The sequence below is a fragment of the Dermacentor albipictus genome, chromosome 4 (assembly GCF_038994185.2).
Source record: "Dermacentor albipictus isolate Rhodes 1998 colony chromosome 4, USDA_Dalb.pri_finalv2, whole genome shotgun sequence".
Taxonomy (NCBI): domain Eukaryota; kingdom Metazoa; phylum Arthropoda; class Arachnida; order Ixodida; family Ixodidae; genus Dermacentor; species Dermacentor albipictus.
The window spans coordinates 69482155-69498806 of record NC_091824.1 but is presented as its reverse complement, the minus strand read 5'-3'; the positions used below and the strand labels follow the sequence as shown (position 1 = coordinate 69498806).

At 52.7% G+C, this 16652-nt stretch overlaps 1 protein-coding gene across 12 annotated transcripts in view; it reads left to right on the top strand.

Moving 5' to 3' along the window:
* Positions 1-16652, top strand: part of LOC135902051 (poly(rC)-binding protein 3-like) — a 458527-nt gene that overhangs the window by 373104 nt on the left and 68771 nt on the right. For 11 of the 12 annotated variants that reach the window (XM_065431947.1, XM_065431948.1, XM_070537070.1 and 8 more), the window contains one exon: positions 15950-16123. In XM_065431947.1, the coding sequence (XP_065288019.1) occupies positions 15950-16123 (174 nt within the window). Of the gene's footprint in view, positions 1-15447; positions 15580-15949; positions 16124-16652 lie in introns of those variants that run through there. The other variant, XM_065431945.1, reaches the window with a different exon arrangement.

Genomic DNA, 16652 nt, shown 5'->3' with positions numbered 1-16652 from the left:
CTTCTGGCTTCGACGCTGTATTTTGACGCTGCGGCCTGTGTAGCGACCGACGACGCGGCCACGCCGCGTACCACATTTACGCCAAATATTCCTGTCCCATAGCTTCACCTGCGTTGATGAAGCGACGTCGCAGTGGAGAACCGCGACACCATCAGCGCTACGCAGAGTTCATTCCCACGAGACTGTTCTCGCATGCTGCTGCATGTCGGAATGTGACCACCGTGAGTTCGAGCTCAATAACAGAGCGTCGTGGTGGTGGAGTCGCTGCGGCGCATATTATTAAGTGCGACTGCGAAAGAGGTGCTGGGTGTGTTGGGCGCGCGCGCGCGCGTTTACGTACGTGTGTGTTTGGATGCAGTAGACAGGCCCGAAGCTTTGCGTGCGGGGCTGACAAAGTGCGCACACAATTTTAGGATGACTTCCACTCCGTTCTTCTTATCGCGTTTCGTTTTTGCCTATCCGGTGATGCAGCCGAATGCTTTCCAGCGTGACGCGTCGCATTTAGCGATGTGAGAGCGAGCGATCGGATCCTCTTAGAGGGTCTGTTTGCGGCTCCCAACGTGTATTCGGATTGTGGGACCGAGCAGACTGTTTGTCATATTGACGGAAACGAGCATGCTTGTATGCCGTAAACAGAGAAATATATTTTTGATTTGGCTCTCAAAGGGGTGCAAGAGTGACATGTGGCGGCGCTCGACGGTGAAACAGTGCAAGCTATCCGTGTGCCGTCACCTGACCGAAAAGCCCCGCAATAGCTGCTATTTCGCTTGCATACAATACTGTATTGCCCGCTAGTGCGTTTCATGCTCTTCTGCGAACTTTCCCTGGGACAGTTATTTCTTTTCGTTTCCAGCTAGTGCCTGTTGAAATGTGGCGGCCGCGCCTTGTGCAAACGAATGGAGACGCGCATTGGTGCGTGACCTCCGTGATAGCAATCGCGTCCACTAATCAGTGTTGTCGGCGCCCGTGCACAGATTTCTACTGGTTTTCCCGAGACACCACTGCACGTTTAGACACTTCGCATGGCGGGCTCTTTATTGCGGTACGAAATGGAACGTCCTTGAAAAACGGTGGACGGTCCCTTGAACACGCGCGCTGCTCCGCTCGGGAAGAGGTCGTCGGTCATCCTCCCGCGGAAGGGTACGCTTCGGGAGAGTCCGGGCCAATAAAGACGTCTGTCGCATTTCGGCGGTAGCAGCTGCGAGCGAGCGTCTGAGGCGGGCCGACGAAAAAAAAAAAAAGGAAAGCGGTATAGGAAAATAACGAAGGGGCACGGAAGAACAGCTCGTGTCCCCCGGTGGTCGCTGCAGGATCTCCGGTATAGGAAGGCAAGCGAGAGACGCGAGACGACAGGCGGCGGTCCGGAAGCGAGCAATAAGAGGGACACATGTACTACACTACTGATGCCCTCTCTCTCTCTCTCTCGCTCTCTCCGCCTTCTTCCATTGCTCGCAGCAATCGCCGTCTAATTACTTCCGTGCAGCACCCGCTTAGTGGGCGGTGCTCCCTTGACGTGCGCGTCTTGTTCTACTGCATCGCGCAGCCCATGTGACAGGCTGGGAAATGTGATTGCCTAGAAGATATGGCGTCGGTACCGTTAGTTATCGTACTTGGGTTCCTTTCATAACGGGGCACATCTCGAGATTATCTTTATACGTAATGTCGTTGCTTATTTCGGTGGGGGCTCTTGTTTTTTCGCGAATTATAAAGGTAGCATAGATAGGAGCGTAACATCTAACGGCAAAGTTTGCATGTAACTGCGGCGCTGAGCGCACTGTTACGTGATCCCATGACGCGTGTATGAAAAATAACCAGTACACCACAGCAACTAGCGCGGGCGCTCTAACTTTCAATGCAAAAATAACCTTGTTTCTAAATGTCGCCGTGATAAGAGCATCGCGGTCGTAACTTGATGTGTCATACTTTCCAGGGCCGTGGGTGCAGCGTGGATTATCATGTGACCTATTTTAAACTTTAAAAAGAAACGTTTCGCGTGCCGGAACTGTAATCGATATCTGACCACTGCACAGCGCCAGTGGCATAACTCGGGCGAGAGATAACGCATCTCTGTGTCATATAACTAATCTGGCCAAAGTCAATCCCGACGTTTCTTACGCTTTAATGTAATGGCCTGTTTCCGAGAAAATTATAATAACCGACTGAGTTTTAACGAGGCCTTTTGGTAAGATTGCTTGTAGACGAGAGTACGAGAAAAAAAAAACGACCACATGCTGTTAAAAAAAAAACTAAAACACGATTACGAACTGGGTTTTGAAACTACCACTGTACATTGTCTAGGAAATTCAGCAGGGGAGGCGTTTTGCCGTTTTATAATCAAGCTAGCACTGTTGCAACCCGGGGTCCAAAGAAGTGAAATGTACTTTGCTCGTGGAGGAGCAAGGGAACGTGGGGCTGGGCCTGATATCCAGGACGTTTTGTAAACAAGCTTATATTACATATTTACAAGAAAATGTTAAGTAGTACAGGAAAAGTTTCAGTAGAAGTTGTAGTAGCCGATTACTCTAGCCGTCCGTCGCTCTTTTTATCCCCTGGGTGGTCATTGTTCAGTCGCCTCCCCAATCCGGCGTCAGGAGACCGATGACCTCAGGTCCCAGCAATCCGGAGGTTTGTTGCCCTTTCCCTCCGAAGGGAGTTTTGTCGGAAACACACGCACATTACTGGGCACAAACAGGGGATGGAGGATCGCACACTGACTCTGTCTCCGGCGTGGACGTGCCAATTTGGGCGGCCGACAGGTGAAGGGCCATATCCTTGCTGATTGCCCAAACCTCTTCTGACCGAGGTGCTCCAGTGGTGGCCATACAGCATTTCATTTGAGAACGACCTTGTCGAGGCCGTAGGCCCGTTTCCCATAATCGCGTTATCCGTAACGAGAGGTTGTGGCGGGTTGAACGGCCGATCACAACAGCACGGAAGCATCGAACCTATATTTGTAATTATTTGTGTAACGCTCGCACGTTCTTTGTCGAGAAATTTTTACTGGGACCTTACATGAAAGCAAGCACACATTATTATTATTATTATTATTATTATTATTATTATTATTATTATTATTATTATTATTATTATTATTATTATTCAGGCAGTAGCTTGGTTGCTGTTGTAGATGTTAAGCTTGTCTGTTCGGACGACGCACTGGTATCTGTGAGCCAAGTCAAGCCGCGGCTTTTGCCCACTGTACAGCGGCTACATTACTGGCGGCCGTCGTCGCGGGAGGCCCATTCACTTGGAGAGGGGCGAAAGAGAAACGAACCGGGGTCTCGGGGTCTCCGCAGTGCCGCCCGGAGGTTGTTCGCCTTTCGCGATGATCCGCTCCGCCCCGTGCACTGCACGCAACTGCCCGCGGGCGATCGGTATCCGCGGTTCCCGAGGCGCACACTCGGGCGCGGCGCTCCTTTTCGTTTTTTTTTATTTCATCGCGGCATCGCGGACATCATTACGGGCCAGCACGTCGAGGGGGGCAGGCTTGGCTTGCGGCTGCAGGCGCGCGTTGTCGTGGCAACCGTCCTCCGCTTCCGGAACGCCGGCGTTGCTGCAGCCGCGGGAAGACGTCAAGGCACGCCGTGGTGGTGTTGGTGGCGGTGCTGATGGAGGGACGTGGGACACGGGGAGTTGACGGCAACGGCCGGAGACGACAGGCATGCTCTATAGCGGGGGGCTCGCGCGAGCTCTCTTGGAGTCCAGTTAGCGTCACTCTCCCCGCGAGCGAGAGACAATGCGCCGCAATACCGACGTGACGTCGTCGGACTGAGGCAAACGGACCCCCGCTTCGTCTTTGGTTGGCGTTCCTTTTCATCCGCGGTGTGGCAGCAGTGCGTGCATGACTCCACAGAACTTCCGGTCAGTCATTTTCGCAAGTCCAGTTAGCCAAGAAAAAAAGAAGTATTTTGCCGCATAGTATAATGTAGGCAGATATTCTTGATGTTTTCAGATATAAAAAACGTGCGCCGTATGTCGAGCTCATGTATACGCGTTTTTTGTTGCATTTAACACTGCAATTCACTTGTCAAACACTCCTACACTGCAACAAAACTGGTGCCAGATGTAAGGTCCTATAAATTTTTAGGCTATTGTACTGTTTAACCGCAAGTCTTCTGGGAACTATGTTTGTAAGCATGAAAAGGGCCGAGCTGGAACGACGGGCCAAAAGCGCTTCTGGCCGAAGGCGTTTCTCGCGCTAAAGAGTAATGAGGCCTCGTCTGCCATGCCTTCAAGCAGCCAACCGCGCAAAGCGGCGTTCACGTGAAATGCGTTTCTGGCTCATTAAATTCCATACACGCTGAGTGACAGTGCGCTCAGCGGGAATTTCCCGTCACTTTTCCTTTCGCACTATTAGCATAGTAACACAACCTAGTTACTTCTGTTGCGCGTCCTCGTTCCGCGTCGTCGGTGCGTACATTTCATGACCTGAAGTTATCATCATTACCAACCGAAGTTTGTGCTGTTTCGTTATAAACTTAAAGAAAATGCTCAACAGGTCGCGATAACAGCCTGTAGTGTTATAGCGTGGCGTTAACTTCAACGCGTCGATTGTGGGTGACGTCCTGCCCAGGTTGCTCGAAACATGCGTTCTGTGTACTTACCGCTTGAAGAACCTCGATGTTAAGATTTGCACGCCTTGTGGAAAGCGGGCCACTTTCTTGCTTGGAAAGTAAGCAGCATGCGCGTTGCCCTGCTTTGAGACTTTCTATGCAGATGCGGGTGGTGTTGGGACCACGTTCCGCGGTTCTCCGCATATCTGGTGCGCGCGAAATGACTGAAAGGCGTGTGGCATCACGCTAGCTATACATTAGTTTTTTTGTTATAGCTTTTCGTTGGTTTGTACACTTTTTTGAACGTGGCGAAACAGGAAGCCAGGTCGCAAATGAGAAATTACCGGTAGGAATACAGTTGGCGTTGTGCATGTGCTGTTTGGGGAAATGTGCGAAGCCCGTCATTGCGTCTTATTTATTTATTTATTTTGCTTTCTTTCGCTTTCACTTCCACGTGTATGCCGGAGCTTGTAAAATTTCATTTCGTGGGAATCACATCCAACGCCCAGGTCCAGTTCCATCTGATATCCCCCGAAGTTTACTTGTTCGTGCTTTTTTCGCGTAAAGCAACGCCGCTTTTCTTTACTCTCTCTACCGTCCTTGTGTGAGTACGAAGCACGTTCGTACTGCTCTTCAAGTACTGGTTGTTATCAGCTGCGGCACACTATACGCTATACATCCTCTTTCGACGAATCTGCACGACTCAGCGATATATACATTTCGCTCGCTCGAAACTGAACCAAAAAGCTCCCCAGTATGCATAAAAAGAAAGGAATACAACAATAATAAAAAAGAAAATTCTCGCTTTTTTGATCGATTGCGCTAATGTATAAGCTGGCTCGACATTTCTCAGGCCGCCAGGCACCCGCTCGCGCAGCGGCCTCAGCATAATATAATTGTGGCACAAGATGACAGCCAAGGTCTCTCACGCCCTCGTTGCACAGATTCCTTTTTTTTTTAAATCCCCCTCCTCCTGCTAATGAATTATCGCCAGCCTGCAAAACGTATAATGCAGTCCTTTACCCATTTGCGATGGATGGTGAGGAGGGAACTCAGTGTATCTATATGCTCGTGTATAACGAGAACCAATGTCCCCCCCCCTCCCCTTCTCCCTCACTTTCGTTTCTAGATAAGTCATTTTTCTTCGCTGCTTGGCCTCAGCTTGGTCATGTTTCCCAAATGAAAACTAATGGCGCCGCCCGGATGCTCCCAAGACAAAAGGGAAAGGAAGGCGAGTGGGGGAGGGCGTTCGGCGCGAAGGCAGCACAGAGAGAATGAGAGAGAGAGAGCACGCCGCACACCTAGCGGTCGTCTCTCCCCCTCCATTAACTCGCTGACTCCGAGCCAAAGAAACCCGCTCGCGCAGCATACGCTTGCGTTGCGCCGCGGGCCCCTTCATCCATTCCAACTTAAAGCGTCTCCCGCCCGTTCCTGGCCCTCGTAAATCAATCCGCCGCCGGAGCCTATTTAAGAGGACGTAAAGTGCAACCAGCTATGTAGCCTTATTCTCGCGAGCACATCTCAGGTGGCGCGCGAACGCGCGCGCGCGTAGAAGCTATAGCGCCGCGGTTGCCGCAGAAACACTTTTCAAATCTGAGGAAGACGCCCGCAGCGAGAAAACTAGCGCGGCGGTGTGCAGGGCGACTGTATTTTTTATTATTATGGTTCTTGTTACCTCTTTGGCTCCAAAGTGTGTCGGCCCGACTGTCGCGGTCACTTATCTTTGTTCGCGCATCCGTCCGGGGGCCGACGTTCGTCCTTGCGCCGCCGGTTCTTCAGTTTTATTTATTTGTTGTTTATTCTTTTTTTTTCCCCACCGGTTGCACCTACGGGGGAAGAGACTAAACGTGGCTGACAGCTCTTCGCGTGTGGCGAATTCCGAGCCGCCTAAGCGTGACGAACTTCGCGTGGTTAACAGAGCGAGGATGGAGTGAGGCGCTGCAACACGGAAGAAGCAACAACACCGGGAAGACCGCGCTGGGGAGCGCCTCAAGGCCTGCGAGAGTAGTGAAAGTCTGCGCTCGCTTGGAGTTTTAGAGACACGTTTTTCGAGAAGTGGCGTTGCCGTGTGCCATATGTGCTGCTGCACGCGGCAGTTAGCGATATCCTGAAGCCAGTGCGCTGCTAGACTTTAAAACTTACGCTTATGTTTTCCTTCGGTTAATGCGTACGTCGTGTTCATTATTATTCTTTATTTGGGGTATGAACAATGCAACGCCTTTCTTTCATCCGTCAGTTCGGATGTATGTGTGTACAGTCGCCCCCCCCCCTCCCCCCGGCCCCCAAGAAAAATTGCAGATTCGCAAAAAAAGCTGAATTTACGCGAGCCTACGTGCACGTCTAGCCTCGAAACAAAATTTTCAGTGTGTGTAGCATATATCCATTGCGACGTGCGCAGTGATTTGTTAAATTAGAAAAGCCATGCCCTCACAAACCGGAAATTCACCTTTATCGATGCGGAAACCGTGTTCCGTAAACTTTCCTGGCCGATTGTACGCAAGCGCATTGTCCCTAACGTGTTATTTTTCTTCCTTTCTGTATCCGCTTGGAACTCCTATACATGTACTGGCAGTCATACTTTACTAAAGTCGTATCGCCCACGCCATCGCAGCACTATACAATGTGTCGTGTACGCGGGCGTATCTTGTACGCCCGCGCTTGCAGACGCATGCAGAGCGCACGCCGCAGGACGCGCCATTCACGCGTCATTTGGCGGCGAGACGGGAAGGGCCCGAACCGGAAGTCGGGGTCGCGGAACTACGGCGAACTCCTCCGGTAGCGACGCGGTGACATTCTGGGAGTCGTCGACGCGAAGCCCTCGGGCGCGCAGCCCTTCCCTTGCCCCGCGCGCGCGGACGAGGCACGGGGGGGGGGGGGGGGGGGGGGGGGCTAGCGCGCCGTCAATTTGCGGTCAACAAGATAAGCGGGCAGCCGATCGAAGGAGCCGGCGGACAGCTCCTCCGCGCGATTGATTGATTCGGCGGCAAATGCTCGCTTGTCTTCTGGCTGCCGCCCCCCCCCCCTCCTTCCTCCCGTCGTGTAACTCATAAGCCTCTCTTTCGCAGTAGGCGGCGGCCGCCGAGCGCTCACGGCTCTCCTTTTTTTCTCCTCCTTCTTGGTCTACCGTTTCCTTCTTTCTTTTAGAGCGCAGCTCTTTGGCGTCCGTTCCTGGGTTTCGCGTCGTCGTCGTCGTCGGCGTTGTCGTCGGCCTCGTAACCTGCTCCGCCGCCGCGCATGCGCGCTGTCGGCTCTCCGGGCGAGGGAGGATGATGGAAGGGAGGAGGACTGTGGAGGAGGGCTGGCTACACAAATGGCTCTTTGGCGTCCGTTCCTGGGTTTCGCGTCGTCGTCGGCGTTGTCGTCGGCCTCGTAACCTGCTCTGCCGCCGCGCATGCGCGCTGTCGGCTCTCCGGGCGAGGGAGGATGATGGAAGGGAGGAGGAGAGACTGTGGAGGAGGGCTGGGGCCGAATCTTATAACGGTTCGGTTGGGGAACCGTTCCTTTGGCCTCACCTGATTGGCCAAAATTTTTATTACGTCACAGGTCGTCAGAGGCAGCGGGGCGGTATCGCAATTTTCGAATACGTCACGCATCTGTCAATCATCTTCAAAGCGAACCGGTCGTAGGAACCGGCGAAGGGGTGGTCCGCTTTGGGTTCCGTTGCTGTGGCTTGGCTTTGGCTTGTGACCCTGGCCGCGCGCGCCGGTCGCGCGACCCCGGAGACACGCGCGCGTCGAGCGCGCGTGCGTTGGTTGCTTCGGGGGCTATTACTTGCCTTCGTCGTCTGCTTGGCGTTCCTCTTTCGGTGTCGACCACGGCTGGAAGCGCGATACGCGTTCGAAGAAGTGACGGATAATGAGTTGCACCACCCTTGCTGGCTTTCTAAGTAAACCTTTTGCAGGCTACGCTATCAAATGTAGGGGACTCAGGTGCAAGCGTACGAGTGGCCATTCCACGCAGAGGAAGGAATATTGTGCCCTGCGGTTCATCGCCACTGGCCTGCAGCTCCCAGAGGTCGGTCGGACGTGAAGCATTCATCGGAATGACCTCGATCTCTGCTGCCGACACCGTCCACAAAGTTGCTCTCGCAATTAATGTGTTGGCCGGTTGAAGGGCAGGGTCAGCTCTCCCGTGACCTCAGCTTCAAAGCCAATGCCAAGGAGATATTTGCATGGTGAGATCGAATTCTCAGTGCTATCGCCAGCGTGAATAGCTTGCTGATCGCCGTTCAGCAGTCAGAAGGGTTTAACCTAGGCTGGTTCAGCACTTCCATCGTTCGGCTGATAAAACTATACAGTCAGGACGGGAAGATATTGTGGAGATCTCTTATTTGGCTGCCTTTTTTTCTCTGGTTCGGGAATGCCGCACTTTGTTACTCAATTTTACGGCACAGCGCGCACCGTCAGCACCACACTATTCGATTTGATTTCGCGCAGGCAATGCAGGGCCCGTGTATCGTAATGTTCGATTTCAAGTTCCATTGCTTTTTCTTTCCTTCTTTCTTTGGCTCTGTCTGCAGTTATCTTGCCTTTGAATGCTCCGCGCTCGTGCCGAATGGGGGCTATCGATAGAAAGCTGCGAGCGGGCGTGGACCTCGACTTTCAGCTTTGCGTAACGTTCTGGCTTTCGTGTCGTACACCATCTTGGCGGCTGTCGCTGCCAATGCGTCGGGAGGCCTGGTTTTGCGTTAATATGCTCGTCGTTGGAAACGGTATGTCCGAGCTGGGGCCTGCGCCAGCGAGGTACGATGTCGCATGATTATCTTCGTGAAAAAAAAAAAACATTTCCAAGGAAACGGGTTTCCGATTGATAGAAAAAGGCGACCTTTTCGCTGCGGTTTTGTGGGGACACCCACGGTGTTCTGGCTCACTGGCTGTGTGGCGTTCGGCTACAGATCGGAGGTCGAAATATCGAATACCGGCAGCGGCAGCCATGTTTCGATGCAGAAGTAACGCGACATTATTATCTGTGCTTTCGATGTATAGTGGCTAGGTTAAAAACTATTTTTCTTCCCCTCGTCCCCTTCCCTTACGTACGCGACATTATTGTCTGTGCTTTCGATGTATAGTGGCTAGGTTAAAAACCCTTTTTCTTCCGCTCTTCCCCCTTCCCTTACGTGGAGTAGCAGGCCAGATGCTCCATTATCCGGCCGACTTCTCTACATTTTCCAGTCATTAGAATACTTCTTCTTCAAGGAGTCGAAATTCGTTCATAGATCTCTACTATGCCTATACTGTGTCCACCGTAGCTCTCCGAATCATCCCGCCGTGGTGGCTTACGGCGCTGCGCTGCTGCTAAGCGCGGGGTCGTGGGTACGACTCCTGGGCGCGCGGCGCGGCTGCATTTCGATGGGGGCGAAATGCAGAAACGCTCGTGGCACCGTATATTTGGGTGCTCGTCAAAGAACTCCAAGGTGGCCTAACTTAATCCAGAGTCCCCCGTTACGGCGTGCCTCATAATCAGATTGTGGGCCTATCCATGTCTCAAACTGCGTCGTTGAGATATCGAACTAAACATAAATATCGACGGCAACAGGTCAGCTACCATCTGGGAGGCAGGCAGCTACCGTCTGGGCGCATCTTTATGCTGCTGGCTTAGAGTGATACGGTGCGTAAGTACGCATCTAAACCGGGATTCGGGGAAGTTGGTGTGTTTTGTACTCGGAATATCAAATGCCCTTAGCCCATTTGAAATCGTTACAGTTCTCTGAAGAGGAAAAACAACGAAACATTTTATAGCATTCTGAAATGAAGGTGGAGGGAAGGGGGGGGGGGGGTTCTTGTTAAATCCACTTTATGAAAGTCCCTAGGCTCTTCCTTTGACGGCTTTAAACCGCCTTTTCTATTAACATTTCCGCGTGCAGGAACTGCCTCGCAGCACATTGCAGAAAATGCACCCGTGCTTCGAACGGTCTCAGCAGTGCTCACTAATTTTCCTACTTGCTTTTGCCAGCAAGTATGCCGTCCCAGTACGCGGAATTCACTTCGACTTCGCTAGAACTGTGCTCAGATGTAGTGCGAAGAATAATAATAAAAAAGACTGAACAAAAATTATTGAAACAAAAGTGAGCCCTTTCGCATTCATCAAAAGCACCCGCATGTGCAAGCGTGCGTTCGCCATAGTGCGATACTAGCAATCCTGATCGGCGTTAAAATTTCGCAGGCCTCGTCAGTTTTCCCTCCCGCCCCTTGTCCGGAGCTTCTAAGGCTTTCATTCATTCATCCCCCCCCCCCCCGTTTTGTTTCTTTGAGCGTGTGTTTTGCGTGTTTTGTTTCTTTGTTACACCGACGTCCCACGCCTGCGCCGGATGGATCGCGGTCCGTGATCCCTAGAATAAACGTTAACGAATGGCGCACGCTAAGCCGATTTGCAACGCGAATCGTATTCGTCTGTGCTTGCAGAACAGGGTCTTTTCTCCCACCTGGCTGTTTCGTGCCTGTTCCCTATTTGCTGACGATTTCCATTGATCCAAGACCATCCGATTTGATACTCCCATTCTCAGTGTTTTATTATTCTTGTCCCTTCCCTCTTTCTAGGATAAATTCGTTTGGCTGCAAAAGTATTTCGTGCCGTACGCCTTCGTTTCGATATGAGCACGATATGAAGCGCCGAATCGATGCCTGCCCAGCTCCGTTTCCTTGTCCCGACGTGGATTATGTTGCCCGCCTTGACATATAGTTTTCAGAAGATGAGTTCTTTTGATTTGATACTTCTTGACGCTCTCGACCGAAATAATCGTAATCCTGTCTACGTTGCTTTATATATATATATATATATATATATATATATATATATCCTTGCGGGTGCTGTGTAGGCGCAGTACTTTGCACGAGCAAAGTTTTGCTGGGGCGAGAAGAGGGGTGCTTCCCGAGGACGACCGGCTGCATAAGAAGAAAGATCTTATGGCCGGATAGACTGGTCACGAACAGGACGTGGATCTAGCGAAAGTTTGGTTTGCCACCCTCTGGCATGCTTTTCTATGTCGTAGGTATGCTCCGTGGCACACGGATTACGGTTTATGCTTAATTCCTTTACATGACTGCTTGCAATGCTCTGTTTCGTCTTTCTATTTCTCTGCTTTCTTTTTGTATGTTTGCGAATGGGCACCTCATTAGACTTCAAATGACCTCGCGTGTTTGTGCACCTATTTGTATCCGTATTAGTCTGTTTGCTCTATTTTCCGGCGCTTCAGCAAATCCAACCCTCGTAGTCGCGCGTAAGGGACCGCTCCCAATCTGAGCTGCTTATACGATGGACGCAAACAAGAAAATTCTGGGGAAGGGGGGGAACGTGGGGGGTCAAGGAGAGATTTTCACTCTCTGGGTAAACAAGTGGGTGAAGAAATCTCCTTGCTTCTCAGCTTTCTTCTTTTTCGTCTTAAGTGCGTGCGTGCGTGCGTGTGTGTGTGTGTGCGTGCGTGCGTGTGTGCGTGCGTGTGTGTGTGTGTGTGTGTGTGTGTGCGTGTGTGTGTGTGTGTGCATGTATGCGTACGAGTGTCTGAAAAGACAGTTGTACTGCAGCACATCCACGAGGAGGAAAGTGGACCGAAGCATTTCTGTAGAGCGATGTGGCGCGCGAGAAACGTCGGAAAAGATTCGCCGAAGCAAAATCTGCTTGGAATATTTGCCCAGCGTCTTAGATTGCGCTGCGCTGCAGACGGAACCTGTTGTAAGACTTGATTAAGCGCAAGCGCTTAACTAAATTAGGCGCCTAAACACGGACGCGGCTCGTCGGTTGGTTCCCTCATCTTCGCTCACGTCTGCCCTGCATTTCTCTCTGTCGCTCACTGCTTTCTTTCCCTTATTTGTTTCTGTCGCCACCTCCATAATTCTCGAGCTTTTGTATTCTTTACGCGGCCCCGCCTGTGTATTCGGTTTTCATTACCCTGATGTTGGGCTTTTCACGTCAGCGCGCTCTTTGTTCCTTCTTATCGTGCTTCGACGGCCCCCGTGCACCCGCCGCTTTCGGCAACAGCAGCGAAACGTTTCGACTTTTCTCCGTTAAAGCTCCTCGCTGGTTTGTGCTACTTTGTACGCGTTTCTCCGGTCTGTGTGCGTTCTCTATATTCTCGCTTAGGTACACTTTCCGTCCGTCAACAGAGCAAGGCCTCGTTTTTAGCCGTAACGCGAGCCGGTAATGAGCACACGTCTCAGATGTTCCCCTTGTTCACATTATAGTTTTTGTGCCTCCATTTTCTTTTTTTTTTTCGGACGGCGCAGAGTACCCTTAGCCTTCCGTGAGCGTGTTGAAGATATCCCAGTTCCGCGCGCGTTCGTCGAAGTCTCTCTCTCTCTATCGCTGTCTAATTTCCCCATTTTTTTTTTTAACTTCAACGCGACGCTTTACTATGCGTACGTCTTGCTATGCGTCCCCCTGGAGTCGCTCTTTATTTTACGTAAAATTGTTTTAGTAGCCATATTGCGCGTTTAATTTTCTTGTGGTTGATCATCTAGATATACTTGTTATAGCATCATTTCGCCTCCGCTCTTTTCTCTGGTTTATTGGGGGTTAACTATATGGCCTCTCGAGAGACTACAAGGCATACGAAGGTGCCCTTAGAACTGTGAGATGAAACTGGTGACAACTGCAGCACGTCGTCAGCGCGTGCTCGCTGAAGCTCATATGCGACAGATTTGTGACCTATAACACGTACTGCACAACGGCAGCATAAGTTAGCAACTTTATAAAATTAAGGCGCATTGTAAGTTCGGTCCCGATGCCCCACCGTGACTCGGGCGCGTGTCGAGCTCTAGTGCGCGCGTGCTTGGCGCGTCGGAGCCGGTGGCGCGCATATCGCTGTTGCGCCACGCCTTCGCCACGTCCTATTCCTTGAAAGCTAATTGGCTCTTCGCTTTCTGTGCATTTTCTCTTTGGTTGTACGGTGGCAGCTGCCGAACGATGCGGCATATGGAAACATTGGCCTCGCCGTCCAGCTACGGTGGGCTGTTGTTACGACGTGGCAGCTGAACGAAGACTGACCGACGGTATCAGGAGTCGAAAGATCGGGCAATGACGCAGCCTAATAGAACTTAGCAGTTTTATTTACATAATGAAAGTCATAGAAGAGCGTAAAATATGGGTTAAAGGGGGGGGGGGTGACTTTTTTTAAGCACCTTTAAGCTCCAGAAATGCCCCTAGTTCCCTAGACGGGCAGGTCCGAATGTTGTCGGAATCCTTTTATTCCGGAAGGCAGCGGGGTCGACAACGCGAAGCTCCTTGTTGCAAAGGTAGTGATGACGGCTTGACCGGGAACAACAGTGCTCCCGATTATTTGCCTAATAGAGCTTTATCAACATACAGCCTCGGGGATCGATGGGGTGCGGCTGGTCACACACGATTACGATGTCGGATGGGCGCGTACTGAGTGGGACCGCAACGTTCAGCTGTTGCACAGACTACGGTATCGTGCTCCGCGAGTGTGTGTCATCGCCGTCGAAACCAGTTCCGCGATCCTCCCGAGTCGTCCCCGGGTCTTGGAGGACAGCGTATCTTCGTGGCCTAGACCCCCGCTGTGTGCGTAAATAGCGTGCCACTCGGGGCGTGACGCGTCGTGGACGCAGAACGAGGCAGGCTCGCGCTGCAGCCTTACGCACGTTTTCTCGCGCGCTAATTTCCAGGAAGGAGGAATAGCTGGCACCACAGCACCGCGAGAAGCAGTGAACCCGCCGCACGCGCGCCTCGTTTCTCTCGTCTTCGCGACAACGAGGCCAGGGGGCAAGGAGCAGCAAGAGCGCGGCCGTGACAATTCCGCGGCCATTGCGGGCACGAGCTTTTAAAACGGTTCGGTCGCCCTCTCCCCTCTGCCGTCTTCTTCCTCGGGACTCGTGTCGAAAATGAAAAGCGTTTTCGTCGCCGCGTCGCGGCATATCTCCGACGTGTCGTCCTGGGTGCCGGAGGCACGGCGTGTCTGTGTCAGCCCCATTTGTCTCGTCCCAAGCAAGACACCCCCCCCCCCCCTTCCCCCACCTCAACCCGACGCTCGAGTCTTCTTCTTTCCCCTTCTTCGCCGGGCTCGTCCCCCCCTTCGAGCACTTCTCAAACCTCTTTGCTTAGTGTTGTGTGCCGGGTACGTCTCTTCTCTGTGCTCGTCGCGCCGAGCGCGTGTTTTCTGAAGCGGCCGTGTGCAGCTCAGTGCGCCTTTCGGTGGAAGACAATCTCGGCGGACTATAAGTGACTATGCACGAACGGTGCACCGTGGGTGACGAAACTGTGAGTCTCCCCCCCCCCCCCCCCTCTATCGAACGTTTGCCTGCCACTCGAAAGATGTGGCGTTCTGTTTGGATCCAGGCGTGTAGCTGCATTGGGAAGATGAGCGCGAAGAAAGGGTAGAAGAGTAAGCTGTCGAGCGACACAGGTAGTGACTCTCGTTCGGGAAGTTTTACCTTTCTCACTCGACATCTTCCTGCGCGGCAACTTGCCGTCGCTTTCGCGAAGCTGTTTTAAGCGTCCGTAAACCTTGTATAAAATTTTTTTTTTTTGCAAGCTGCCACGGGGATACAGTTTCATTTGCGCGATTCTTGTGATGTGCATACAAGTGTAGTTCTTGTTTAGGTCGTCTTGCAATGTTTATTTCTTGTCACTGGGCAAAAAGCACGTACCAAACAGTTCGTAAATTGAATGGCGGCAGTTGTGCTGCACTTTTGCACCCCTTCCTATGGGTTGGTAGGGCGCCCAAAGTCCGCGCGGCGCTCAGCTGGAAGACGCCGTGTCATTTGGCAGCATGGCAGTCGTCGCTGCATTTATGCTCGGAGATGCGGCGATTGTGGCGGCCACTAATTTGTGCTCAAACACAAGGCACAGTCGTGCCAACGCTTATCGCGGAGTTTCGCCCGGAGATGGAAGGCTGTAAGAACTGTCCCACTACCGTGTGTCGTAAAGATTCCGGTGACGTTCACAGTTTATCGCGTACATGGACGAGAATGAGCTAGACTGCGCAAATCGGCGAGGCGCCTTTGCCCGCGGGCCTTGCCTCGTCGATATGATCGAGAAACAGCCTTGCGTGCTTCGCTGTCGCCTTTTGGAACTGGTGAGGAACACTTCTGGCATTCGTTTGGGCTTGTCGATTGAGCTATACAACTTTGAGGGAAAAGCCGCGAAACGCGTGGAGCGAACCGTATACCTTACCTCGTCTACAGACACTTTCCACGCAACGCATATTTCGGCTGACGTGACGCTGCAGTCAGTGGTCGATCGTCGTCCGGTGTTTCGCGTGGGCTTGTGGTGGATGGGTGCCGCTAGCTGTCCGCCTTGATGTCTGGCAGCGAAGCAGTGACTCTACGGTGCGCTTTGCCGGCGTCTCTTGCGTTCGGACGTGTCTGCTTTTGCCCGTCTCTCTCTGTCTGCGCCGAGACCTTGATCGTGACCCCCGCTCCTCTGTGCCTGTTTCGTGTGCGCAGCGCCCCTCCGTGCCCGTTCCGCTGCCAGCCACCATTGTGCCCTGCCCGGTCCTTCCTCCAACCGCCGCCGCCGCAACCACCACCACCACCTCAGCCACCATGGCAGCTGTAGACACCAAGGCACTCGACGGCCCCTCCGTCACCCTCACTGTCCGCCTGATCATGCAGGGAAAGGTGAGTGCGCGAGCCTGCCTCTCTCTCTCTCTCTCTCTCGCTCGCACACAAACTGCGCACAACCCTGCCCAATGCTGTTGCCTTGACACCATAGCGGCTGCACTTGCTGTCTGCGTCTTGCTTGCGTGCTTGCATCGTTCGCTGTCGTGTTCAGATGCCGTAACGGTGCGCACACAGCCACCGGGGTCGACGCTTGTACACGGATCGCGCGTTCGCGGTCGTAATGCAGTTTCGGGCAGCCGAAGAGAGCTGAATCACCGCGGCCATTCCCGATTACCATCTCGCCGACGACAGGGGTCGCGGCGTCACGACAGAGACGGTAGCTGAAACCCGCGGGAAGGATTAAACACGAAGCGCGTTGCCGTGTCCCATTGCGTCGTCTGTCATCCCAAGTGTCTGCGTGTCTGTCGCGACTAAAAGGGACGTGTTCGCGGACGGCCACTTTCGGCGGCACTATCGCTCGAGTGACGTAGTACGCGGCGCGCTGGGCCATCCAGCCAATCAGCGCAGTCGGTTTTTCTCAACCAGC